The sequence below is a fragment of the Peromyscus eremicus genome, chromosome 13 (genome assembly GCF_949786415.1).
Source record: "Peromyscus eremicus chromosome 13, PerEre_H2_v1, whole genome shotgun sequence".
In the NCBI taxonomy this organism is placed as follows: Eukaryota; Metazoa; Chordata; class Mammalia; order Rodentia; family Cricetidae; genus Peromyscus; species Peromyscus eremicus.
In genome coordinates, this window is record NC_081429.1 from 36,983,217 (window position 1) to 37,009,973 (window position 26,757).

At 48.3% G+C, this 26,757-nt stretch overlaps 2 protein-coding genes across 4 annotated transcripts; one reads left to right on the forward strand and one right to left on the reverse strand.

Moving 5' to 3' along the window:
• Window positions 1–431: 431 nt before the first annotated feature.
• Window positions 432–4,735, reverse strand: LOC131923164 (mitochondrial chaperone BCS1). 2 transcript variants are annotated; one of them, XM_059278106.1, is made up of 8 exons: window positions 4,076–4,730; window positions 2,740–3,139; window positions 2,519–2,658; window positions 2,141–2,335; window positions 1,856–1,919; window positions 1,455–1,624; window positions 856–973; window positions 432–735 (listed from the first exon to the last, which is right to left on the reverse strand). In XM_059278106.1, exons 2-8 carry the CDS (start codon window positions 3,057–3,059, stop codon window positions 486–488), a joined length of 1,257 nt encoding a protein of 418 aa, XP_059134089.1. In that variant the 5' UTR covers window positions 3,060–3,139; window positions 4,076–4,730; the 3' UTR covers window positions 432–485. The 2 variants fall into 2 exon arrangements, with proteins under 2 accessions (XP_059134089.1, XP_059134091.1); XM_059278108.1 differs by lacking the exon at window positions 2,740–3,139 and having other exon boundaries at window positions 4,256–4,735.
• Window positions 4,736–6,991: 2,256 nt separating this feature from the next.
• Znf142 (zinc finger protein 142) lies at window positions 6,992–26,568 on the forward strand. 2 transcript variants are annotated; one of them, XM_059278685.1, is made up of 8 exons: window positions 6,992–7,303; window positions 10,711–11,310; window positions 12,747–12,908; window positions 14,918–15,742; window positions 17,567–17,744; window positions 18,667–21,574; window positions 22,601–22,706; window positions 26,024–26,568. In XM_059278685.1, exons 1-8 carry the CDS (start codon window positions 7,018–7,020, stop codon window positions 26,491–26,493), a joined length of 5,535 nt encoding a protein of 1,844 aa, XP_059134668.1. In that variant the 5' UTR covers window positions 6,992–7,017; the 3' UTR covers window positions 26,494–26,568. The 2 variants fall into 2 exon arrangements, with proteins under 2 accessions (XP_059134668.1, XP_059134667.1); XM_059278684.1 differs by lacking the exon at window positions 6,992–7,303 and having other exon boundaries at window positions 10,678–11,310.
• Window positions 26,569–26,757: the final 189 nt, after the last annotated feature.

Genomic DNA, 26,757 nt, shown 5'->3' on the forward strand with positions numbered 1-26,757 from the left:
CCGTGTGCTATAATGTCATGCAATAATGTCTCTTCCTTGGGTGGTCTTTCATGAAGGCATATATTTTTCCATTAACACTCAGTCTCTTCTTTGCCTCTCCTAGGCCATGGCCCAACATTTGTATATGTGTATCTTGTAGGTACCTGCTGTTGCAACTCCTGTTTTATTCTCTCTCTCTCTCTCTCTCTCTCTCTCTCTCTCTCTCTCTCTCTCTCTCTCTCTCTGTCTCTCTCTTTGATCTTTCAAGATAGGGTTTCTCTGTGTAGCCCTGGCTGTCCTGGATCTCACTCTGTAGCCCAGGCTGGCCTCAAACTCACAGAGATCCACACCTCTGGAGTGCTGGGGTTAAACGCGTGCACCACCACCACCACCAGGCTTCCTGTTTCATTCTCAAGTACAAATACAGCAAGGGAGGAAAGTCACAGAGCAGATTAGTTTGACAGTTGTTTATGGATTTTTTTGAGAGCAGATAGTGGTCTGGTGGATCACCTCAGAGATTCAACATTTTCAAGAGCCCCCACGGGGTCATTCTTGTACAGCATGAAGTAGCCTTGCACCTGGGCAGGACTAATCTGGTATGTAGTTTTAAGGACATGTTCTGCAAAGTTCTCAGCCAAGGAAGGCGCTTGCCCTGGATAGAACCTCTGGAACATCTGGGTCAGCTGCCAGTGTGAGCAGTAGCCCACATACTCCTTCAGATCTACTCGCCCAGGACGTATCAGGGCAGGATCCAGCCTAAGGGGAAAAGCAGAATCATAGCCAACAGTCCTGCTAGCACCCGAAACAGACAATCTCCTCAACCCCCAACCCATCCAAGGTATAGGACTAGAGGTTTTTGCCTCCCTTTCTTGTCACCTGTCGATGTGGTTGGTGGTCATGAACACGATGCGTGCCTCAGTGGAGGCTACACCATCCAAAGCATTGAGCAGTCCGCTGAAGGTGAGACGACCTAGACCTTGGTACTTCACAGGGTCTAGAGGGTGACAGGAACGTGAATGGTCATGTCTTAGTTAAAATTGAGCCCCTGTCCCCACTGCAGCTCCCTCCTTATCAGCACCTCTGGTTGCTGGCTCAGGCCTCCAACAATTCCGGCTTCTACTCTTCCACATTTACTTCTGACCCTCAGTATCTTAAGTAAGAATTTCCCTGGGTCAGGGGGATGGCTCTGTGGTCAAAAGTGCTAGCTAGCTACACAAGCCTGAAGACCCTAGTTTGATCCCCGACTCCAAGGAAAAGGCCGGATGCAGTGGCACGTATCTAAATCTTACGACGGCGGCACGTTGAGGGCAGAGACAGGAGTACGGAAGGACCAACAAGAGAAGCTGCTTCAACAAGGTACAAGGTGAGAACTGACTCCAAAAAGCTGTTCTCCCGCCTCCGCACGCACGTGCCTGCACGTAAGTGCACTAAATCAGCCAAACAAAAGACTCCCCATCCCCAGCATCCCCACTTACTCTCCACAGCCAAGTCTCGGCTGAGGAAAGCAGCATCCACATCCTCCAGGAGTACCAGGCTCTGCTGGGGGGCTACACTCAGCAGATGGTTGAGCCGGTCATCAGAGAGGCTGGAGTCTGTGAGGCTGAGCAGGCAGATGCTGTGCTCCAGTTCTCCAGCCAGAGCTGTTCTGTGGACAGAGACATGGAAGGAGGTCCTAGGCAACCTGAAGACTCTTGGGGATTCCTAGGAGGTATGCTTCACAGGCCCAAGTCTCCTCCTATACCACCCACTTGATGTTCTGTATGGCTCATGTTTACCCTGGTTCTTAGTTCCCAGATCCATGTCTCTTTTCCTACCCTCCCAGTCCAGTTTTCCCACAAAGGCTGTTTTTCAGAGTCAAGAGAATTTGACTACTCACATAAAACTGCTCTTTCCACAACCAGGGGGCCCATAAAGAAGGTAGCCACGTCTGTAGGGAATGCCTAAGGACATAACCAAGATAAACAAGACCTAAAGTGAATCCTGTACTCTGGCCCAGGTGTCCACATTCCCCATCAGCTCTGTTTGTTCCCTTTTAGTCTGGTGGTCTTAGTATCAGAAAAAGATATCCTCAAAGACAAGTTTTCTTTTCCCATCTCCTGAGCTAGAATTTTCTGTCCCGTCATCTGGCTATAGACTAGCCTAGATACCAGCTGCTTCTTACCTCTGTCAATGTACCACTTGGGGTTATCAATGAATTCCCGGATATCTTTGACAATTCGGTCAGCCAGGCCCTGCTGTAGGACTACAGAATCCAGTGGCCTGCGGCGACGTGGATAACCAAAGGTACGCCATTCAGAACCCACTGCTGTGTACATCACCGTCTTTCCCTCCTCCTGCTGCAGGGCTAGTGCCCGAGCTGAGAGCAAGGCAATGAGGCAGTAAGTCTCTGGATCACAGCTGATTCTGCAGTTAAGTAGAGCTCTGACCTGGTACCCTCCTCCCAAGTACTTGGGTCCTTAGTCCTCCTCTCCAAGCAGCTGATGCCCAACCTCCCCATTCCTAAAAGCCCCACCAGAAGCCTGCCTGTTCCATCTCATACCTTCTTCCAGGATGTTGAAGAAAACCTTCCGGTCAGTGCCCAGGGCCGTGAAGGTGACAGATTCCCAAGGAGTCCCCGTCTGTAAGTCTACCATCTGCATTTCTCGATTTCGTTCTACCCGGATCCATTTCCCCTGATACCTGAATAAAATTGTCAAAGTGACCCAATTTCCTCCATCAATCGGTCCTATCCTCAGAGCCCTTCCTAGCTTCCAATCTTACCAAATGAAGTGGTTTCCAGGGCTGGGGATAAATTCGAACTTGGTGGAGATTCGGCCACTTTCATGCTGAAGGTATGAGGTTTCAACACTGAGGTGCTGAGTGCGGGTACTGTGTCGGGTAAGCCAGCTAAGCAACCAGGCATAGCTTCTGTCTCTAGCAGGGACTTCCAGTGTGATCATGTAATGGCGCCGGAATGCAACTAGACCCAGTTGGGCTCCTTTCCGGGCTACAGCCAGAGCTGTGCCCACACCTACCAGCCCAAATCCAGCCCCAAAGTAGGGATTGTCTTTCAGGGCCAGAATGAAGTCTGTAAATGGCATCTTGAAAGGGGGAAAAAAAAACCACAGATGCTTACAGGCCCCGAGGCAATGTCAAAACCTAGGGGTGGAGAGCAGCAGAGCTGGGAGAAAGCATAAGACGAGTTTAGAAACCAGACTCATCAAATTTGCCCCACTTTCCCCCCACAGAGGCAAGAGGTAAGGTCAGCACTTCAGTATCCTTTGGTGGAGTAGGTATGGTGTTGGAATGCCAGAGCACTCCAGGTTCTCCAATCCATTTTGATCTTCAAACAGAAAACCTTTGGCCAGAAGACCATGTTTGGAGATTTTCTCAACTTCAAAAAGCAATGTAACTAGCTTCACATCAGGAGAAGAGAAAGGCAAGACTTTGGTCCCTGGCAAGAGCTGAGACAAAAAGGGTCCCCATTGGGCGGAGTCACCAAAGGTGATTTTTCCATTGATCTATCAGTAACCACATGCCTTACCATTAGACATGCCCTTCAATATCCTTTCTCTTTCACCCAGCTCCTTTCCTTTTCTTTCTTTCTTTCTTTCTTTCTTTCTTTCTTTCTTTCTTTCTTTCTTTCTTTCTTTCTTTCTTTCTTTCTTTCTTTCTTTTTTGGTTTTGGTTTTGGTTTTTTTCGAGACAGGGTTTCTCTGTGTAGCTTGGAACTCACTCTGTATGTAGCCCAGGCTGGCCTCAAACTCACAGAGATCCGCCTGCCTCTGCCTCCCAAATACTGGGATTGAAGGCGTGCGCCACCACCGCCCAGCCTGACACCCAGTTCCTAATGGCCTGTTCAGACCGTCATTTCTTCCCACTTAAACTATTTTATGCAAGTTAAATATTATTTCTTGAAGTGGCATTTGAATGGCCCTCCGGCGCTTGCATCATCCAGCCACCACACCCGGACCCTATCCAATTCTGTCACTTTTTACTCCAGCACCCTCGGTGACTTTTTTCCATTGAGTTCAAACACAACCGGATACGCAGGGACGCCCACATTAGGACATCTACCTTTACTAGCTGTTCAACAAATATGCAAATCACTACCTACCTCTGGCCCACTCAGTTCTGTTGGTTCCGAATACCCCCTTCTTTATTCCCGGCATTGTTATTGAGATCTCACAGGCTATTTCCTCCACGGAGCCTTTTCCAAATTCAACCCAATAAGATGTGACTAGGCCTAACTGTAGACAATTCCCAAGGGGAAAAGGACGAATTATTTCCAGCACACCTCTCCTGTGACACTCCAACACCGCCACTTAGTCCTCCGCCTGGCACGCCGGGCCACTGGTGAATTGACAGCGGTGACCTCCACTAAGGCTTGGAGCTGGGATCGGGGATTCCAGAACAACTTTGCATAGAAAGCCACTGACGAAGCTCTTCCGGCTCCCGGTTCCCGAGCCTGACACGCCGCAGCTGACTCCGGGACACCCTACACAACACAGCTCGCGCTTGCAGGAACGTGGTCGGGATAAACCTGTCACTCCGCCCCCTTACCGCCATTGACTCTCTGGCCCTCAGACTCGATGGTAAAACCAGGCCGCAATCGGAGGTAGCGCCGCTAGGCCACGCCCCCCCCGAGCGCTACATCTACTTCCCGCCACACCCACCACAAAGTCCGTGTCACTCTGCCCTGCAACTCTCGATGGTTCCGCTTGGGGCTTCAGAGCTAGGGTACTCAAGGACATAGAGGCGGGGGCGGGGGGTGGGAAACCATAGAGTAGCACCGGCCGCGGAGAGAGACAGAGTGACCGCTACACGTCGGATTCCCAGAGGCGCGTGGGCCGGGCGCGGCCGCAGCAAAGGCTCCAGTCGCTCCGGTCTCTGTCAGACCATAGAGATGCTGCTCCCAGCCGCCCTGGGGTAGAAGGTGAGAGAGCGGCTGGCGGCAGGAACGTGGGGGAAGTGCGGGTGCTGCGAGCCGGAGGTAAAAGTTTTTCCTAGCCCCAGCATGAGTGGGCCTGGGGAGGTGGGACCCCGTAGGAGGGGAGGTGCTGAGGGCAGCAAGCCGACCCCAGGGACCCGGGCGCATCTTCGCGTCACTGCTCTGGGCCCCGCCCGGGTATCCGCTGCCTCTCCTCAGGACCATAATCGTGACGATGCATCATTCGACGCCTTGCAGGTTCCGAAACGCCTTTCTCCTTCGCTGGATCTCGTGACTTGGCTGTCGCCCGGAGAGTGTAGACGCTGTCGCCGCCTCCACTTTACAGATCGGAAAGCTGAGTCCCGGAGAAGCGAGGCGGGCGCTTCTAGTTCAGGGTGAGTCAAAGCCCAGAGGCGCGTGGGAACCGAGGTAGTCCGGGGCGCCTTGCTCCCCAGGCTTTCGTGTCCCTTGGTTCTCCAGTCTCCAAGAAAGCACGGTACTTCTCTCTGGCGCACTCCTGCCTCGAGCTCCGCATCTTCCTGAGGCCGCGCGTGATGGAGCTGGAAGATTGGCCAGAGCAGCAATTATAAGTAGTCGGGGGAAGCTGTAGTTTCCAAAGAGCCTCTCTGACCACGGAAGTGCTCTTCCATGCCACCTTGTGAATTTCTGTCTGCTCTTGCTGGTTTTGAGTGGAGGGATTCTGCAGAATGAGGAATAGCGGCTCTCACCTGGCCCTTCTTCAACCTCGGTGACCCGATTTCATCAAGTAATTATTGTCATTTTGGGGTTTTGGTTTTTGTGTTTTTGGTGTTTTGAAACAGGGTTTTCTCTGTGTTAAGAGCCTTGGCTGTCCTGGAACTCAGGCAGGCCTCGAACTCACAGAGTTCCACCTGCCTCTGCCTCTTGAGTACCATAAATTTAAATTATCTCCCTTATTTCAGCCGTATCTTAACAGGGCGTGTAGTTTAATTCGTTTCTCGGTTGTGTTAGGTTCTGGAGGCCTTGGGAAGTTGGTGAGTTCCAAAGCCACCTTGTGTTTGAGGAACCACTGGTTTGACACCTAGGTGTAAGATACCTGGGTTTACGTCAAGTTAGCTGGTCACTAGAATTTTCATGTCTGACTTGTGTAGCTTGTTGGTGCTTTGTGTTCATTGAAGTGAAAAATGTCAATATACTACTCAAAGCTCCACATCCAGTGTTGGGAATATATAATAACTCATTTGTAGAGTACTTGCTTGGCATGCACAAAGCTCTGGGTATGATCCCCAGCACCACATTTTTTTGGGGGGGAGATGTGAGTTAGAGAATTGGTTCACTGGTTAAGAGTGAATGCTGCTCTTTCTGAGGACCTGAGCATCCATTTCAGATGTCTGACAACCACTGCAGCTTCAGGGGATCCAACCCCCTCTTCTGGACTCTGTAGGCACCTGCACTCATATATACATATCAACACACATAATTAAAAAATAAAGTCTTAAAAACAGCTGGTGTTGTGTACACCTGGACTCAGGACCCAAGAGAGAGAAAATTAAGAATGTCAGGAAGCATTCACAGCAGAGATGATACTTATTTTCTTAAGGAGTCTGTATATTGGATTAGCTAGACGAGAGACTGAGATGGATTGGATGGGAGTGGCAAGAAAGTGGAAAGGTCTACAAGCAAAAAAAGAATGTAACAGTCAGAAAATGGCAAGTCCTCTGCTTAGGAGGGCGGGGAGGGAAGGTTGTCTGGAGAGGCAGGTCAGGGAGGACCATAAGTGAAGGGATGGTTTTATATCTGCACTGAGAATAATGAGATCGTCAGGTAGTAAGAGACAGAGCCTCTGGCCCCACTTAGTGGCAGTGGTCACTTAGCTGGCGAGAAACATAACCTGCACTCTTTAACGTTGGCCGCAACTTGTTCTCTGCTAATACTGACATCATTCTCATTTTATACTCTTTGTGCTGAATGTTGCTTTGAAAATATTTAGGATAATAATGTATGGCATGTTGTCATGAAAGGAAATGCCTAAATGGGTGGGCCAGCTTCAGAGAAATTAAGAGTTCTAACTGTATGTGTGTGTATGTATTTATATGTTGGTTTTTTTCTGGTTATTTGTCAGCATTTAGGAGGCCACAGCACATCAGTCAATGATAATGACAGACCCCGTGTTGGCATCCCAGCTGGCTAACGGCACTGGAGAGATGGATGGACTCTGCTCTGAGCTGTTGTTGATTCCCCCACCTCTCTCAAACCATGGAATCCTGGGCCCTGTCCAGAACACATGTGCTTCCGGGGAGCCTGCCCCTTTGCCTGCTGACCCAGGCTGCCTCCTGGTAGAGGCCACAGCTACTGAAGAGGGTCCAGGGAACATGGAGATTATTGTGGAAGCGGTAGCTGGAGCCCTGACCCCAGGAGCATCTGGAGAGACGTCAGGTACAAGCATAGTTGCTGCCAGGCCTGTGGGACATAGCCTTGAGTGTTTTGTCTGGGCTGTTGTTGGTCTTTCTCTTGAATGTGATGAGAACACAAGGCAGCATGCTATTTTTATACCTAGAGATGTTATCATTTGGTTTGCAGTTGATGCATGTTGATGGAAGGCTGGCAGGGTAGCATACAGCCTTGTAACAAACTTTTGGCAAAGTTTTCCCTCTGAGAGCTTCATGTCTGCTAGGCAGTAATCAAGAACAGAAAACAGTTCTGACACTTCTGCCCATTCTGGCTTGTCCTTACTCTGACAGTCCTTGGGGAGCCTTTCTTCCATACTGACCCTAAATCAGCCAGTCATTAGGCCAGAGGCCCAGCCTGATCAACCAGCCTGAGTTTGGCAGGGCTTTCCAGAAGTAACTGGTATTTCCTTACCCTAGTTTCCTGTGTGTAACATGCTGTACTTACCCAGGGCATGCTGTTTATCTCAGAGGGAAGTTTCTCTTTATTCTTTCTACGTGTAAAACATTCATTTTTAAGAAACTTCCTATTCTTTCACTGTTACCTTTCAGTTACAATTGTAAACTTTGTCTTCTGACAGTGTAGGATAATAGCAAAGGATTCTGGGAAATATTAGGTAATTTGACCATGTAAGAATTCTAAACTGAGCCAGTCATTGGTGGTGCATGCCTTTAATCCAAGCACTCTGGACACAGAAGCAGGAAGGTCTCTGTGAGTTCAAGGCCAGCCTAGTCTACAGAGAGAGTTCCAGGACAGGCAGGGCAACACAGAGAAACCCTGTCTCGAAAAACAAAACAAACAAACAAACAAAATCATAAGCTTTTCTCTGGGGGAACAAAGAAAAGAGAGAGCATGAATGGACTGTGTGTTGGTGCACACTTTTAATCTCAATACTTGAGAGACAGAGGGTGGTTGATCTGTGTGAGTTCAAGACCAGCCATTGCTACATAGTGAGACCCTGTCTCTGGTTAAGGGGTCTGGCAAGATGCTCAGTGTGTAAAGGCATTTACCACTAAGCTTGATGACCTGAATTCAACCCCCAGGATCCACATGGTGAAAGGAGAAAACCAACTCCTACAAGTTGTCCTCTGACCTACAAGCATGTGCCTGCACATATGGACACATTTCATATGAATGAGTGTTTTTAAAAAGTAAAAACTAAAAACAATATCTTTAAATTTTAGAGTTCATTGTTTTTTGTTTTTTAAAGAAAGCTAGATATGGTGGTACACACCTTTAATTCCAGGGCTGAGGAGGATTGCTGAATGTTCTGAGCCAGAGGTCTACATAGTGAATCCCAGGCCAGCCAGGCCTACACAGCAGGATGTTATCTTGAGGGGAGAGAGAGAGTAAATGAATGGATATGAATGACTCTACATGCAGTTCACAAAGAAGAAATAATATAAACAATAGCCCTATGGGAAAATGCTTAATTTCATAGAAATGCTATTTTGGTCTCTCAATTTTGGCCATAACTAAGTATTTTAAATTTCTAGAATTGGCCGGGTGTTGGTGATGCACACCTTTCATTCCAGCACTCAGGAGGCAAAAGCAGGCGAGTTTGAGGCCAACCTGTTCTACAGAGCAAGCTCCAGGACAGCCTGGGCTATACGAGGCTGAAACCCTGTTTCCACCACACACACACACACACACACACACACACACACACACACACACAAACTGCGAGAGTTGAGAAGATGCTGTATAAGGATATATAGTATCTTGCAACTTTGGGGTTTTTTTTTTTTAATTGTTTATTTGTTTTTGATATGATCTTACTATGTAGCTGTGGCTGTCCTGGAATTTACTATATAGACTAGGCTGGCCTAGAACTCACAGAGATCTGTCTGCCTCTGCCTCCTAGGTTTTGGAATTAAAGGCATATGCCACTATGCCTAGCTACTACTATCTTGCAACTTTGGGAAGATATAAAATATATATATTTTTTAGTGCTGGGGCATAGAACCCAGGTTCTTGTACATGGTAGCTAATTGTTATACTATCACCCAGCTGCATCTGCAATGTAAATTAAGCTTTTGAAGGTCAGTTTAGCTACATTGCAAATTTTACAATAATGCACACTCTGACATAGTAATTCCACTCTAGGAACCTTTCTTAAAGGAAGACATACATGCATGCAAGGATGAGGTGTGTAAGGCAACTTGGTTGTTGTTAGGAACATCTCTGTGGTCCATCAGGGCATAATTTCATTTTGATTTCATACCATGAACTGCTAAAAAGATAAGGTAGATTGAATATGTAGTCACACACAAAAATAACATTGATAGGTGAGTGTGCTGGTATGTGTCAGTAATCCCAGCATTCCTTTAATCTTAGTACTCAGGAAACTGAGGCAGACTAGACTAAACTGCATAAGCCAGCCTGGGTTACATGTCAAGACCCTCTCTCATGGGTTCATGAGATGCTCAGTAGATAAAAGTGCTTGCCATGCAACCCTGACAACCTGACTTTCATCCTTAGAACCATGTTGAAAAGCTCATACAGATGAGGTAGCTTGGGTCTCTAAGCCAACACTCCTTTGTGAGATGGGAGGTGCAGACAGGAGAATCAGTCCATAAACTCGAGGTCAAGTGAAACAGTGTAGGCAGTGCCCTTTGTGTGATGCTTGGTACACAGCAAAAGCTCGTGCCAGCCTTCACTTTCACCACCATTATTACATCATCATAAGGATGGAAGCCATCTCACCAGTATGTAGCAGCATGTGTGTGTGCACATCTATGCTCGTGTAGATGTCAGAGTCAGGGATCTTCCTCAATTGCTTCCTACATTTTATTTCTTTCTTTTACATCTTATTTTATCTGTGGTGTGTGTGGATATGGGTGCCTGTGCAAACAATTTGTGGGCTTCAGTTCTCTCCTACCATGTGGGTTCTGGGGATTAAACTCAGGTCATCAAGTTTGGTGGCAAAGGCCTTTACCCACAGAGCCTTTTCAGAAAGGGTCTCTTACTGAACCTGGAGCTCACGAGCTTGGTTTGGCTATGCTAGCCAGCCAATAAGCTCCAGAAATCTGCCTGTCTTTGACTTGTCAGTGCTGGGGATCTGAATTCAAGTCCTGATGCTTACATGGCAGGCACTTTGCTTAGCCCAAATTTGCTTTTTCTTAATGCTTTCTGGATTTTATTGTTTGTTGATTCATAATACACTAAGCACGCATCTTTGCCAAGTATTTTACTAGACACTAGAAATCCAAACACACATTCCAGACAGGCTACCCTGACCTATGGGCTTATAGTTCAGGTGCAAAGCCTAACTTGAAGTCTGTCTGCACTCCATGACTATAAAAAGATTCACTTACATTTCTACTAGTGACTAACTCTTTCAAGTCTTGTTCCGTCTGATTCTGTGCCTTTCTCTGTCGGTCCTCTGCCTGCAGGTGTCCTGGTAAAGGTGGTGGAGGTATACTTCTGTGAGCGCTGTGAACAGAGCTTTGCAGAGCCTACTCTGCTCTCCCTGCACCAGTGCACTGGGACCCATATTCAGGCTGTGCAGGACCTCTCTAGCCCCCCGTGCTCTGTAGAGCTGCCCCCCAGCAACCTCACCCTCAATGGCCCACTGCAGGACCCCAGCCTGCCAGATAGCCCCCTGCCATGCCCTGTATGTAGACAAGAGTTTGTCCAACCCCAGGCCTTGAAGAGCCACTTCAAGATTCACCGGGTCACTCCCAACACATTCTCCTGCCCAGAGTCTGGCTGTGTGTTCTCTGCTGAAGATCGCAAGGGTCTGCAGCATCACCTGAGACAGACCCACAAGGCAGTTCCTGTGCCCTGTTCATTCCGGGGCTGCTCCCTGCTTTTCGGGAGCCAGCAGGGAATGGAGCTGCATCGGCAGGCCCATTACCCTTTCCACTGCAGCCATTGCAGCTTCATGGGCTCCAACGTCAAACTCTTCCGGCAGCATCAGCGGAGCCATGGAGCCAGCTCACGGGGAGAACTTTCTGCTGTTCAGGGCCTTCCATCCCAGGAGCTGCTGCCAGGTAGGGGCCAGGGACCAACTAGTCTCCTGCGTAGAGTGTATCTCCAGTTGGTCTCCTGTGACATTTGTTTCCAGTATGACTGTTCCATGAGTATGACAGAATGTAGACCATGGCTCAAGAGGATGAGATTTCAGCCAGGCTATGGTGGCACAGGCCTTTAATCCCAGCACTTGGGAGGCAGAGGCAGGTGATTTCTGTGAATTAGAGACCAGCCTGGTCTACAGAGCAAGTTCCAGGCTGGCCAGGGCCACGCAGGGAAAAAAAAAATGCTGGGTGATATGGGAAAGGCTCTAGAAAACTTGAACCAATCAGAATACATGGGACCAAAGGAAGCCTTTGTCTGTGAGTAAAATTGATTTATGCAACATGTAATCTGAAGATATTTTAACAGTATCCTCTGTTGATCTGTTTCAGACCATGCTATCTCAGGGCGAAAGTGCCTGTCGGTGACTGTTGCTACTAGTAGAATGTTTATTGATTGCCTTTAGAATGAATGAGATTGGAGCTGGATGAAATAGTGCATGCCTGTAATCTGAGCACTTGAGAGGGTTAGAAATTCAGGGTCATCTTTAGCTATATAGCAAGTTCCAGGCCAACTTGGACTATATGAGGTCATGTCTCCAAAAACATAAACAAATAAATTGTAAGAGTGGGCAGAGAGGAATAGGGTTGTTAAAAAAAAAAAAAAAAAGAAATCTTGCTGGGCAGTGGTGGCTCACACCTTTAATCCCAGCAGTCAGGAGGCAGAGGCAGCCAGACCTCTGTGAGTTCAAAGCCAGCCTGGTGTACATAGTAAGTTCTAGGATAGTCAGAACTACACAGAGAAACTCTGTCTTGAAAAAAAACAAAAAAAAGAAAGAAATCTCAGGAAGGGAGGTACTTTATCAATTTCTCCCTTTAGTCTCAAAACTAACAAAAGCAGCGTGAGGTAAGTGGAGGAGCAGGAAGTAGAGAAAAATAGTCCAGGAGAGGACAGACTGAGAACTTGACTTGCCGAGCCTCTTTCTTGTTCTTACGTCTAAAGTGAAACTTTTGGAGGCAAGGTATGAGCCTGAAGTACCAATTAGACTCCTCAGTAGAACAGTGAACAGTCAGAGTATTGTCTCTGCCTTGAACATCCACCCTTTGGCTCTGGAGACCTAGGCCAAGGAAGTACATTCTACACTTACCTACCTCTTAGCTCCTGCCCCCTTTCCAGTGACTTCAAAGTTCTGAGCTTCAAGGGGTTTGTCTGTTATTATCATAGGTTTTTAGACTAGGTTTTTACTCTTGGTCTTCAGATCCCTGTCTTGAATAAGAATATATAAATTTACTTAGAATCCAAGATCCTTTTCTGCTAAAAGGAGAGAAGGATAATTCTGCCTGCCAGTAAGTATAGTACCAGCATTCGGTACTGTCATTGGCCCTTGTGGACTTGAAGTTTTATGTGCCCCCAGCTCCCAAACTGCCTCCAGGAGAGAGAGTACCTTCTGAGGAAGCAGGTGCACCATTGCCTGGGCAGGAGTCAGCCGAAGAGGATGTAGAGGAAGAGGAGAGTGGCCCCCAAAAGGACTCCCAGAAAGTCTTGGATAAAAGCCAAGGAGCTCAGCAGTTGGAAGGTAAAAACATCACTGAGGTTGAAGCTCTTCATGGTAGACAGGAGTGGAGAGTGGGGAGCCTGACGTTTAGGCCTTAGGTTTTGGTTTTCTGGGCTTTAGTTCAGATCCATGTTCTACTTAACTCAGAAGTCAAGATCTAGGCTAGGGAAATAACTCAACAATAGAGTATTCCCTTAGCCTTTGTCAGTCCTTAGGCTTAATCTCAAGGACTTAAAACCAACAGCAGAGTCTAGTACGCAGTGACAAATAGGTCAAATAATCTGGTAACACGGGGCAGTGGTACAATACAATTTGTTCTCCTAGGCAGGGTTTCTTCAGCCAGTGTCTTAGGGTTTCTGTTGTGCAATGAAACACCGTGACCATAATAAAGCAAGTTGGGGAGGAAAGGATTTATTGGGCTTATACTTCCATATCACTGTTCATCATTGGAGGAAGTCAGGACAGGAACTGAAACAGGGCACCGGGAGGCAGCAACTGATGCAGAGGCCATGGAGGGGTGTTCTTTACTGGCTTCTTCCCCATGGCTTGTTCAGCCTCCTTTCTTAAAGAACGTGGGACCACCAGCCTAGGGATGGTACCACCCACAATGGGCTGGGCCTTCACCCATCAATCTCTAATTAAGAAAATGCCTTACAGGCTTGCCCACAGCTCAGTCTTATGGAAGTATTTTCCAGTTGTGGTTCTCTCCTCTCTGATGACTTTAGCTTGTGTCAAGTTGACATAAAACTATCCAGTACAGCCGTAGCCCTCTTTAGCAGGGAAAAGGGATTCTGTTCATAGTATAGTTATCACAGGTTATTGATGATCAACCTGTTTTGTCTAGCTACCTAAGATTTTTTTTCTGAATCTTTGTTTCCAGTTTCAAACTCAATAGAAACACTTGAGATTCATCCCACAGGGAGAATATTTAAAAGAATCTGATTGTATTTATTACCAGCTCTCAATTATTTAAAGCTCAGTGAACCAGTATTTGGAAGTTGAGGGTACTATACCTTTCTTTCTGTTCACTCATTTTGAGACTCTTTTGCATCTGCCCTGCTGATCTTTCTGCATGTCAGTGTAAAGCAGGGGCAACAAGAATAAAAAGGCTCCATCCATATTTTCTTGGACAGCTCCAAACAGAGGTTAGGAATAGTGGGTGACTTGGGAAAACACTTGAAACAGGCCACAAGAAGGTCTTAGTATAGATTGGTGCCTAGCCCAATTGTCATCAGAGAGGCTTCATCCAGTAGCTGATGGAAACATGAAGAGACCCACAGGCAAGCATTAGGCCAAGCCAGGAATCCTGCTGAAGAGAGGGAGGAAGGATTGTAGGAGCCAGAGGGGTCAGGAACGTCACAAGAATACCCATAGAATCAACTAACCTGGGCTCATAGAGCTCATAGAGACTGAACCAACAACCAGGGAGCCTGCACGGGACTGACCTCGGCCCTCTGCATATATGGGATAGTTGTGTAGTTTGGTCTTCTTGTGGGACTCCTAACACTGGGAGCAGGAACTGTCTCTAACACCTTTGCTGGCTTTTGGGACCCTACTCCTTATTCTGGATTGCCTTGCCCAGCCTTAATACAAAGGGTGGTGCTCAGTCTTACTGCAACTTGATATGCCATGTTTTGTTGATATCCATAGGAGGACTGCCCTTTTCTGAATAGAAACGGAGAAGTGGAGTGGGCAGCGGAGTGGTGGCAGGAAAGACTGGGAGGGAAGGGAAAGTGCAGTCAGGATATAAAATAGATAAATTGAAAATTAAAAATTAATAATTTTAAAAAGGCAAGTTAACAAAAAAAAAGGGGGGAGTAGTATGAGTAGTCCTTGTAGTTCTTTTTCTCTTAATAGTGGAGTTTCTCACCTCTTCTTTGAGACAACATTTGAGACTCTGGTGTTTTTGGTTTTTATGAAAAGAGATGCTTGTGGTATTTGTGTCTGTACAAGCTGTAGCTTCTGTTGTCTAGCTAGCCACTGAACTACTAGAGAACCTGGCTCTTAACCCTCTGCATTCTCTTTCACAGGGCATGTGGCTTCCAGCACTGAGTCCCTCTTCAAGACACACATGTGCCCAGAATGCAAACGGTGCTTTAAGAAGCGGACCCATCTGGTAGAGCACCTACATCTCCACTTTCCAGACCCGAGCCTCCAGTGTCCTAACTGCCAGAAGTTCTTCACCAGCAAGAGCAAACTCAAGACCCATCTGCTACGGGAGCTGGGTGAGAAGGCCCACCGATGTCCTCTGTGCCACTACAGTGCCGTGGAGAGGAACGCACTTAACCGCCACATGGCCAGCATGCACGAGGACATTTCCAACTTCTACTCGGACACCTATGCCTGTCCTGTCTGCCGAGAGGAGTTCCGCCTCAGCCAGGCGCTCAAAGAGCACCTCAAGAGCCACACGGCAGCAGCTGCCGCCGAGCCCTTACCCCTGCACTGCTTTCAGGAGGGCTGCACTTACGTAGCCCCCGACCGGAAGGCCTTTGTAAAGCACCTAAAGGAGACCCATGGAGTACGCGCTGTGGAGTGCCGCCATCACTCATGTCCCATGCTCTTTGCCACAGCTGAAGCCATGGAAGCCCACCACAAGAGCCATTACGCTTTCCACTGTCCCCACTGTGACTTTGCCTGCTCCAATAAGCACCTGTTCCGCAAACATAAGAAACAAGGCCACCCAGGCAGTGAAGAGCTACGGTGCACCTTCTGCCCCTTTGCCACCTTCAACCCAGTCGCCTACCAGGACCACGTTGGCAAGATGCACGCTCATGAGAAGATCCACCAGTGCTCTGAGTGCAACTTTGCCACTGCCCACAAGAGGGTGCTTATCCGACACATGCTGCTGCATACTGGTGAGATGGCTTCCATCCTTCTGGTGATGTAATAACATTGGTGAAGGTGATGGCTGGCACGAGCTTTGGCTGTGTACCAAGCATCACACAAAGGGCATTGCATACATTGTTTCACTTGACCTCAAGTTTATGGGCATAAAACTCTAGTATCCCAAGTTTACAAGGATATAAGGCATAAGTTGATGTCATTCAACAAATAAAGTAGTCAAGTCATGTCTGAATCCTTGCACTTTGATTTCAGAACCCGTGTTCTAACACTGGACTCTCATTCCTTACCCGTCAGCACTGATCCAGTTCCACCCACCCCTAGTCAAGTGCAGATGGGTAATGTTCAGCCTTTTATAGTGCAGACTTGCAGACCAGGGCAGAGAGCTTCCTTTATAATTCAAGTGTGGGGAGTCTGTAGGAACAGGAGAAGGAAAAGTAGTCAGCCATCCATATATTGTGGCTTTCCTTAGAACTGAACAAGATCGCCTCTGGTGACTTGAAAACTGACTTGTTTTATATTGGATTCCTTAGGTTGTTTGCATTACTGAAGCCATAGATGGCAACTAAATCAGGCTTCCTACGATGGTATCTTCTCTGATTTTTTGATTCTCTGCAAACATCTATGCACTGGTGAACCATTAAGCCAATTCCACAGAAAACTGGTTAGAAAAATAATTTTTAGACAGTTTGGTCAAAGCTATTGCTATTCCCATATAACAGTTCTTTTCTGTACACAGTTTAGTCACAGACTGTAGTTTCCAAGGCCTTTTCCTAAAATCTGTGTCTGTGTAGAGTTAATAGTTTAAAACATTCTTTTATATGTATTATCCTGTTTCATCCTCGACAGTCTTGTAAGCAAGGCAGGTAAAGATCAGAGACAAAAAATGAATTGAGAAGTTCAACTTAGATGTACAGTAGGATCACAGAGAGCTATATTGTGTGCCCTTTACCACACAGAGGTGGCTGGATGGGGAGGAAGGGAGGAACATAGCCACCAGCCTCTTAGTGCCAGGAATTGAGCAAGTGCTGGGACAGCTCATCCTTGAGTTCTTACTGTGCACCACTGACAGCTTTGGTATGTTTCATTTAATACTCACACCAACCAGGTGAGGTCTCTATTTTGTTGTTCCCTTTCTGGAAACAAGGAAAACAGGCTGCCCAAGGCCATGTGGTCCACCGTTTAATAAAATGGCTTTGTGATTTCTCTGTGCCTTGATTTTCGCACCTCTAAAACAGAGATAATAATAGCACCTTATAGTGTTGCTACGAAGACTCATTGAGAGGAGGCACTTTATGCAGAGCTCAGGCACATAGTGAGCATTGTATAAATGCTCGCTGTTCATATGCATTGCTCTGATGGAATCTAGAGTTTCAGTTCTATTTCTTCTCCTGTTCTAATCTCTACTTAGGAAATGAGAAAGAATTGAGTTACAGGTACCAACTACCTTTTTCTAAAAATCAAAGGTAAGCTTGGTGCACACCAGCACTGGGGAGGCATAGGCAGGTGGATCTCTGAGTTCGAGGCCAGTCTAGTCTACAGAGTGAGTTCTAGGACAGCCAGGGGTACACAGAGAAACCCTGTCTCAAAAAAAAAAACAAGCAAAAAAATCAAAGGTAGACTTTTAATTTCCCCCTCTTCATTGGTATAGGAGTTGGAGGAAATGTCAGAGACAGCTGTAATGTTCCCTTCTTTCTTGTGAAGTGTGCCACATACCTGGTAGCACATAAAGCTTTTGCTCCTGCCTGGCATCATAGCAGACTTGCTGGAAGAGATGATATGGCCACTCACTCAAATCTATATCTGACCTGTGTTTTTTTCTCCTAACACACTATAAGGAGAGAAACCTCACAAGTGTGAGCTGTGTGACTTCACGTGCCGGGATGTGAGCTACCTATCCAAGCACATGCTGACCCACTCTAATACCAAGGATTACATGTGTACTGAATGTGGCTACGTCACCAAGTGGAAGCACTACCTGAGTGTGCACATGCGGAAACATGCAGGGGATCTCAGGTAGGAGCACACACGCTTCCATCTTGGGCCCATTGCTTTCTTTCTCGTTTGTAACACTGGTCTCCGCTCCTGCTCTCTTAGCTCCGGCACCTACAGTTGAGCCTGTGTCTGAGGCCCGTTCTGCATGGTGAGAGCATTCTGGGCCAGGCGAAGGAAAAGAGAGGTTAAAGTGTCACCTGAGGGGCTGAGGAGGAGGTGGCCCAGTCAGTAAAGTGCTTGCTGCAGTCATGGAGGTCTGAGGAGTTCAGTCCTTAGAGCCCACATTTAAAGTGGTAGTTAGTTCCCAGAATTTGGTCTCAGGAAAATGGATCTACACTTACTGGCACCAAATGGCCACTTTAAGATCCAGTAACATCTGGACAAATTCTCTAACCTGTGGGCACATCTGCCTAGGGGCTTGGTCTGTAGCCTTTATACCTCCACTGGGGAATAGAACAGCACACAGAAACCTGCTCCGTGGGGTTCCAGTTCCTTAGAAGTCAGGTGGGTACTGCCACCCTGGCATACCTGCCCCACTTTACTCATGATTACTTTCCTATAGGAAGTAGTTAGGGACTCTGGCAGAACACTTTTCTAGCATGCATAAAACCCTGCCTGAGTTCAGTCCTCAGCATCTCAAGACCAGGAGGTGGGGGGACGGGGCCGGCACACAACACGCCACATGCATATGCAGTAGAGAATAAGAGTTCCAGCTCTGAAGCTAGGCTGTCTGCCCATCACTTCCTTTGGGCAGACACCTAACTTCAGTGCCTTGGCCTCATCTATAAAGTAGAAATACCTACCTCACAGGATGGTAGAAGGCAAGTTAAATCAGATGGTTCACGTGCAGCACAGAGCGCAGACCCAGGCCTATAGTATTTAGTCAGTGACTGTCAACTGTTACGATGTATTGTGATTGACCCCTCTTTGTCCTTCTTCCCAGATACCAATGCAACCAGTGCTCTTACCGCTGCCATCGGGCTGATCAGCTGAGCAGCCACAAACTGCGCCACCAGGGAAAGTCCCTCATGTGTGAGGTGTGTGCCTTTGCATGCAAGCGGAAGTATGAGCTTCAGAAGCACATGGCTTCCCAGCACCACCCTGGCACACCTGCCCCACTCTACCCCTGCCGCTACTGCAGCTACCAGAGCCGCCACAAGCAGGCCCTGCTGAGCCATGAGAACTGCAAGCACACCCATCTCCGGGAGTTTCACTGTGCCCTCTGTGACTACCGTACCTTCAGCAACACCACACTCTTCTTCCACAAGCGGAAGGTCCATGGCTACATGCCAGGGGACCAGGTTTGGCAGTTCTGCAGTGCCAGCCAGGAGTTGGAGGGGGCCAGGCAGTGCCTGGCACCTCCATCAGACTTAGGACCTTCAAGCCAGCTGTCAGCCCAGCCTGAGAGACAAGACCATGAAGATGGGATTGTGGCGGACTCCAGTGTGGACCAGGCCCTGCCAGATACAAGTGATGAGGTCAGCACCAAAAGACAGGATGGTATTGAGGCTCCCCAAGGGGATAACCTGGTTGGCAGCCCCAGCCCAGGGGAGGTGGAGGAGGGTGGCTGCACACTACACTTGGAGGCCCTGAGGGTAGACCTAGAACCTGTGGCAGAGCCACCACCCCTTGAGGAGCTCACGGAAACAGCCCCTGTGGAGTTCAGGCCTCTTGATCCCCCAGGGCCACTGGGAATGGAAAGACCAGCTGGACTGGAAGAGCCGGAACTGTCCAGCTTTGAAAGTGTTGGGACTCCTGGCTTGGTTGCTGAAGAGCCCATTCTGGAGAAGCTAGTCTCTGAGCCCCCCAGAAATCCTCTAATCTCTGAGGAGACCCCTAACACATTCAAGGCGACTGTGTCTGCTGAGACTGCACCGTTGCCACCGTTTCCTGAGTCAGAGTCACTGCTTAAGGCCCTGAGGAGACAGGACAAGGAACAAGCAGAAGCATTGGTGCTGGAGGGCCGGGTACAGATGGTAGTGATCCAGGGAGAAGGAAGAGCCTTCCGCTGCCCACACTGTCCTTTTATCACCCGCCGGGAGAAAGCCCTGACTCTGCACTCCAAATCGGGGTGCCACAGCCGCCGAGAGCCCCTGCTATGCCCCGAGTGTGGAGCTAGCTTTAAGCAACAACGTGGCCTCAGCACCCATATGATGAAGAAGTGCCCTGTTCTTCTCAGAAAGAACAAGGCTTTGCCCAGACCTGTCTCTCCCACTCTACATCCTCAGCTTCCAGGTAGCCAAGCCTCACAGGATGCTGAACGTGGGAAGCCCCCACTTTTACCATCAAAGGTGGAGCTCTTGCTTCCAAAAGATGTTCCTTCTGAGCTCCCTGGGGAGCCAGGAGTAGAGGAAGCTCTTCCCATACCCTCTGACCTCTCAGCCTCTCTTGCAGGGAAGTCCTTCCCCACAGGGACCTCTGAGAAGTTCCACTTTGAGCAAGGCAAGTTTCACTGCAGCTCGTGCACATTCCTTTGTTCTCGGCTCTCCTCTATCACCTCTCATGTGACCGAAGGCTGCCGGGGGGAGCGTAGCCGGGGAAGAAAGCGTGGGCGCCCCCAGACTCATCCTGTTGTTCTTCCCCTAAACAATGGGGACTCTGCTCTCTTGAATAGTGGGAGTACAGAGTCCAGCCCTGGTGATAGGGACCCTGCTGTGGCTCAGAAACAGAAGGGTGCCCTCTTCTCCTGCCCCACATGTCCCTTTAGCTGTCAGCAGGAACGGACCCTGAGGACTCACCAGACCCAGGGCTGCCCCCTGGAGTCCGGAGACCTGCACTGTGCTCTGTGCCCATTCGTTGCTCCTGCTGCCGCTGCTCTGAGGCTCCATCAGAAGCGGAGGCACCCCACTGGAGCCCCAGCCTCTGGCCCCCGGCCCCTTCTGCAGTGTGGGGACTGTGGCTTCACCTGCAAGCAAAGCCGATGCCTCCAGCAGCACCGGCGACTCAAACACGAGGGCGTGAAGCCGCATCAGTGCCCTTTCTGTGATTTTTCTACTACTAGACGGTACCGGTTGGAGGCCCACCAGTCTCGACACACAGGTGTTGGCCGCATCCCTTGCAGCTCCTGCCCGCAGACCTTTGGTACCAACTCAAAACTGCGCTTGCACCGACTACGAGTACATGACAAAACACCCACCCATTTCTGTCCACTCTGTGACTATAGTGGTTATCTTCGTCATGACATCACTCGCCACGTCAACAGCTGCCACCAAGGCACCCCGTCCTTTTCCTGCTCCCAGTGTGAGGCCCAGTTTAGCTCAGAAACGGCACTGAAGCAGCATGCTCTGCGCCGACACCCAGAACCTACACCCCCATCCCCTGGCTGCCCTGGAGAGGCCACGGAGGGCCCCTTGCACTGTTCCCACTGTGGCCTGCTCTGCCCCAGTCCTGCCAGCCTCCGAGGACACACTCGTAAACAGCACCCGAGGCTGGAGTGCGGGGCCTGCCAGGAGGCCTTCCCTAGCCGGCCAGCACTGGATGAGCATCGGAGGCAACACCATTTCAGCCACCGCTGCCAGCTCTGCAGCTTTGCTGCCCGGGAGCGGGTAGGCCTGGTGAAGCACTACCTGGAGCAGCACGAGGAGACGTCCACAGCCCCCTCAGGAGGGGACGGCGGTGCTGGCCAGCCCTCCCTTTGCTGCCCTTTCTGTGACTTCGCATGTCGCCATCAGTTGGTACTGGATCACCATGTAAAGGGACATGGAGGCACCCGGCTCTACAAGTGTACGGACTGTGCCTATACCACTAAAAATCGGCAGAAGATCACCTGGCACAGCCGAATTCACACTGGGGAAAAGCCTTACCGATGTCACCTCTGCTCCTATGCCTGTGCTGACCCTTCTCGCCTCAAGGTAAGAAATGCAAAGAATGTAGGCTCTGAATTCTCTAACTTCTTTTTTTTTTTTTTTTTTTGGTGTGTATGTTTGTGTATTACATGTGAGCCTGGTGCCTGCAGAGCCAGAAGAGGTGTTGGATCCTCTAGAACTGGAGTTACGGACAGTTGTGAGCTGCCCATGTGGGGGCTAGAAACTAAACCCTGGTCCTCTGGAAGAGCAGCCAGTGCTCTTAATTGCTGAGTCATCTCTCCAGTCTCCTGGATTCTATAACCTTAACAATTACACATATTCGCTTGTGACTCTGGATAGATTCCTTAACTTCTCAAAACTTAAGAGATTCCTCAGGTTGGGGATTTAGCTCAGTGGTAGAGCACTTGCCTAGCAAGCACAAGGCCCTGGGTTTGGTCCTCAGCTCCAGAAAATAAAAAAAAAAAAAAGAGAGAGATTCCTCATCTGTAAATGGGATGATACAATTTCATGAGCTTTGTAAAGATAAATTCCATAACTGTTTGCTATGTGATAAAAGCATTTAATACCTTAAGAGTAATCTGGGTAGTAACAGCTAACATTTATTGAGCACTTACTTTATTAATGCCTAGTACTCAATTTTTTTTTTTCTTTTGGTTTTTCGAGACAAAGTTTCTCTGTGTAGTTTTGGTGTCTATCCTGGATCTCTCTTTGTAGACCAGGCTGGCCTGGAACTCACAGAGATCTGCCTGGCTCTGCCTCCTGAGTGCTGGGATTAAAGGCATGCACCACCACCGCCCAATTTTAGTACTCAATTTTAATCATTTGAAAATACGAGGTGGGTCAGTGGGTAGGGACTTAGTGATGGTAATGCTTGCTTGCCTAATATACACAAGACCTTGAGTTTAGTCCCCACATCACCACATGCACACAGAGATAGACACTGTGTTACAGATTATTAACCAGAATTAGGAGTTAGCTTATCCTACAACATAACTAGTAAGAAACAGCTGAGACCCGAGGGAGCCCCTGCTGCACGGGGAGTAAACATTCTGCATTGGATCTTCCTTCTAGTACCACATGCGGATCCATAAGGAGGAACGGAAGTACCTGTGCCCTGAGTGTGGATACAAGTGCAAGTGGGTCAACCAACTCAAATACCACATGACCAAGCACACAGGTAAGGAAGGGTGGGAATTGACTGTCTTGCTCAAAGGGTTTCCCTGTTCTCTAGCAAACTTGACCTCCCTGAGATGTTGGATATCCTCACTCAGACTCAGAGACTACATCAGTTTTCACCCTGGGAATAGGGGCTACACAGGAAGAACACACCAGAAATGGTTTGCCAGTCCATTGAAATGTGTTAGACATCAAAGAGTGGATAAACCTGAAAGCTGGGCAAGTGTATTATTATGATCCAAGACCACACACACACACACTCTCACTCCCTCTCTCTCTCTCTCTCTCTCTCTCTCTCTCTCTCTCTCTCTCTCTCTCTCACACACACACACACACACACACACACACACACACACACACACACACACACAGACCCTCCAGATCAATTTTGAGTAACCACTGAGAGATACGTGGTTTCCGTGTAAATGTGGTAGAATGATTGTAAGTGAGGAGAAAAGTGAAAATATCCACCCCTACCCACCCCTACCCACCCACCCCCCACCACCCCCACCACCCCCACCACCCCCACCACCCCCACCCCCGCTCTTTTTTTCTAATGTGCATTGGTGTTTTGCCTGTATGTATTTCTCCGTGAGGATGCCAGATCCTCTGGAACAGGAGTTACAGATAGTTAGTTGTGAGCTGCATGTGGGTGCTGGGAATTGAACTCAGGTCCTCTGGAAGAGCAGCCAGTGCTCTTAACTGCTGAGCCATCTTTCTAGCCCTGAGTTCCCTATTTTTTTCTTCTTCTCTAGGGTATGGAATCCACAAACCATGGGTTCTCTGTAAAGGGTTAATGATGGGGTACCTTTGATTATGGCATGTGATTTCCCCCATATGTGGAGGAATATCTTTATCTTTTTTTTTTTTAACATTTTCTCTTTTTTTGTTTTTGTTTTTGTTGTGTTTTGTTTTTCAAGACAGGCTTTCTCTGTGTGGCCCTGCCTGTCCTCGAACTCACATATCAGCCTGCCTCTGCCTCCCAAGTGCTGGGATTATGTGCCACCACCGCCTAGTTAGTGTCTTATCGTGGACTATGGGGGTCCAGCCCCTCGATAGTTCCCTCCCAGGGTCCGGGAAGAATCTACAACCAGCTGATAATTAATCCTTGATATAAAGAAATAAATCTATGTACACGAAACTCCTTAGTCCATATACTTTATTATTCTGTGTCAGTTACAAGCTTATATTCTTTTTTTTTTTTTTTTTTTTTGATTTGTCGAGACAGGGTTTCTCTGTGTAGCTTTGCACCTTTCCTGGAACTCACTTGGTAGCCCAGGCTGGCCTCGAACTCACAGAGATCCGCCTGGCTCTGCCTCCCGAGTGCTGAGATTAAAGGCGTGCGCCACCACCGCCCGGCACAAGCTTATTATATTCTGCTCTCATATTTAGCTCCTTTCTTGCCTGATTTCTCTCTACACTTGTCTGTGGTCCCCTATAGGTTCTATCTTAATTCCTTCATCTTAGTTCTGCCCCTTCTAGGTTCTCATCCATCTTGTTCTTTCCCATATCATCCCCTCTCCCATCTCCTTCTCCTCTCCCATCTCAGTTTGTTCCTCTCAAGTTCTTACCCATCTAGTTCATCCATTCTCTTTTCTCTTTTCCATCCTCCCGTATCCTGGGAGTCCTGGTATATATACACTTACAAGCAGTATTCCCTTAGCAGTGCAAAGCCAGGCTTCCAGAGTCAAACGGAGGGGTGATAAGAATCACATAGGGAGGCAATAACCGTTAATTATCATTTGCAACCCCAAAGGGAAGTGACCAATTGGGGAATGAATTAACTAAAGGCTAAATTCGGGTAATATCTAAGAAGAGGGCTCTTATGTGCTCAACTATAATCTTAAACGTGATTGGTAGAAAATGTTAAGAATCTATAAGTTGCTAGGTCAATGGGAGAAAATAAAACTGTCCTCTTTTTTCCTGTGGCTCATATCTGTCCAAGCTATCTGCCATTTTTCTGCAGGGTGGGGAAAGTGTGCTCAGTCGCTAGTCAACCTGTGTACAGCTAGATGCCTCTGGTGATAGTTAAAGGGAGATCTGGAACTGGAGGTAAGGTTTGGGAAAGGAGGAAGTAAGGCTTAATTGGCACATCCGCCAGGCCTTCTCAAACAGGTAGCCTGGATGGTTAAGTCTGTTCTTAGAGAATACAGAGGTATCTCTGATAAAGTACTTTCCTCCATCTGGGGATGGACCTGGCCGGATGCTGCCAATGATGATAATTACAAGGAGGCTTGAACTGGGGTTCTGCCTGAGCATAGCTGTCAGCGCAGAAGGTTATCTAAATATTCCTAGAAGTGGTTAGGTAAGGAGTTAGAGGTCTATAAAGTTAGTAAGGCTATAAGAAAGGAGGGTCCGAGCTAAATTGTGTAAAGCTATTACTTAACATCCACCTGACCTAGGCGGTGTCTCCTTGTGGAATTTCTTATATCAGGAGACTTGCATGTGGACTGTTACTACTGCTAGTCCTTGAAAGTGGCCAAGGGAGATATCTGATTCCAGAGAAAGCCTTTCCTGAGGCTGTTCTCCAAATACCTGGAATGTGTATGTCCAGAGAGTGATCAGTCCACACTGTTAGCCCTTCTTAGGGAAAAGTCAATTGGGAAAACTATGAAGGCACACATGATTTTCATAACAGAAGACAGCTGATATATAACAAGCCAAATAACACCAAGAACTCCTTGGAATTTGGCTTCCTCTGGAGGAATTCCCTGATCCCTCCAGGTAGTGACTTTGCCATAACCAGCTGAGTTCTTATGATATGTTCCTGCGGCCTGCAGCAGTTTCTCTTATTTTTTTTAGTTTGATAAGAAAGTGTGTCTAAAGCCGGGTGATAGTGCTGCACACCTTTAACCCCAGCACTTAGGAGGCAGAGGCAGGTGGAGGTCTGTGAGTTCGAGGCCAGCCTGGTCTACAGAGCGAGATCCAGGACAGGCACCAAAACTACACAGAGAAACCCTGTCTCTAAAAAAAGAAAGAAAGAAAGTGTGTCTAAATGGAGTCTTTAAGTTCTATAGTATCACATGACCAAAGAAGTGTTGGAGTTTCCCATTTAATAACCTTGTCATAGTTGAGTATTCTTTACTCTCAGGTAGACTAGTAGGTTAGAATTCCAGTTAGTCATCAGCATCCACTGGGACCTGTGTGTATACAAGGACTGAGTGGAGAAAGGCACCAGAATGTCAGGTGTGACTGGGACAGAAAAGTATGGTCCTTAGCTTGTGCTGTGTTCTTTATATCCGAGGATCATGCTGACTTTTTATGACTCACTGACCCTTGTTCTTCCCTCTTCCGTGGTGGTTTGTGCTTGTCCTGTAGGACTGAAGCCATACCAATGTCCCGAGTGTGAGTACTGTACCAACCGGGCTGATGCGCTGCGTGTACACCGGGAGACACGACACCGAGAGGCACGGGCTTTCATGTGTGAGCAGTGTGGCAAGGCATTCAAGACACGCTTCCTGTTGCGCACCCACCTGCGCAAGCACAGTGAGGCCAAGCCCTACGTGTGCAATGTTTGCCACCGTGCTTTCCGCTGGGCTGCTGGCCTGCGACATCATGCCCTCACCCATACCGACCGCCACCCATTCTTCTGCCGCCTCTGCAGCTACAAAGCCAAGCAGAAGTTCCAGGTGGTCAAGCATGTGCGCAGGCACCACCCTGACCAGGCCGACCCCAACCAGGGTGTGGGCAAAGACCCCACCACTCCCACAGTGCACCTACATGATGTGAAGCTGGAAGATCCCAGCCCTCCTGCTCCTCCTGCTCCCCCGACTGGACCTGAAGGCTGAGCCCCTACCCCACCTCTGGCTTAGGAAGAACATATAGTCCAAGATATGCAAACTGGGACTGTAGCTAGCCTGAGGAGCTTATGAAGGAAGGCTGGCTTTGGGATGTCTGTGTGGCTGGAACACACTCCCCACCCTTGGGACTCTGGCCTTTGAAATGAACAGCTATGTAAAAGATAGGCTTGGACTAACACCTTGATTTCTTCTTGAGTAGCACTGTGGTTTTAACTTGTGACTGAATCGCCTGTGTTTACCATTATTGCATCG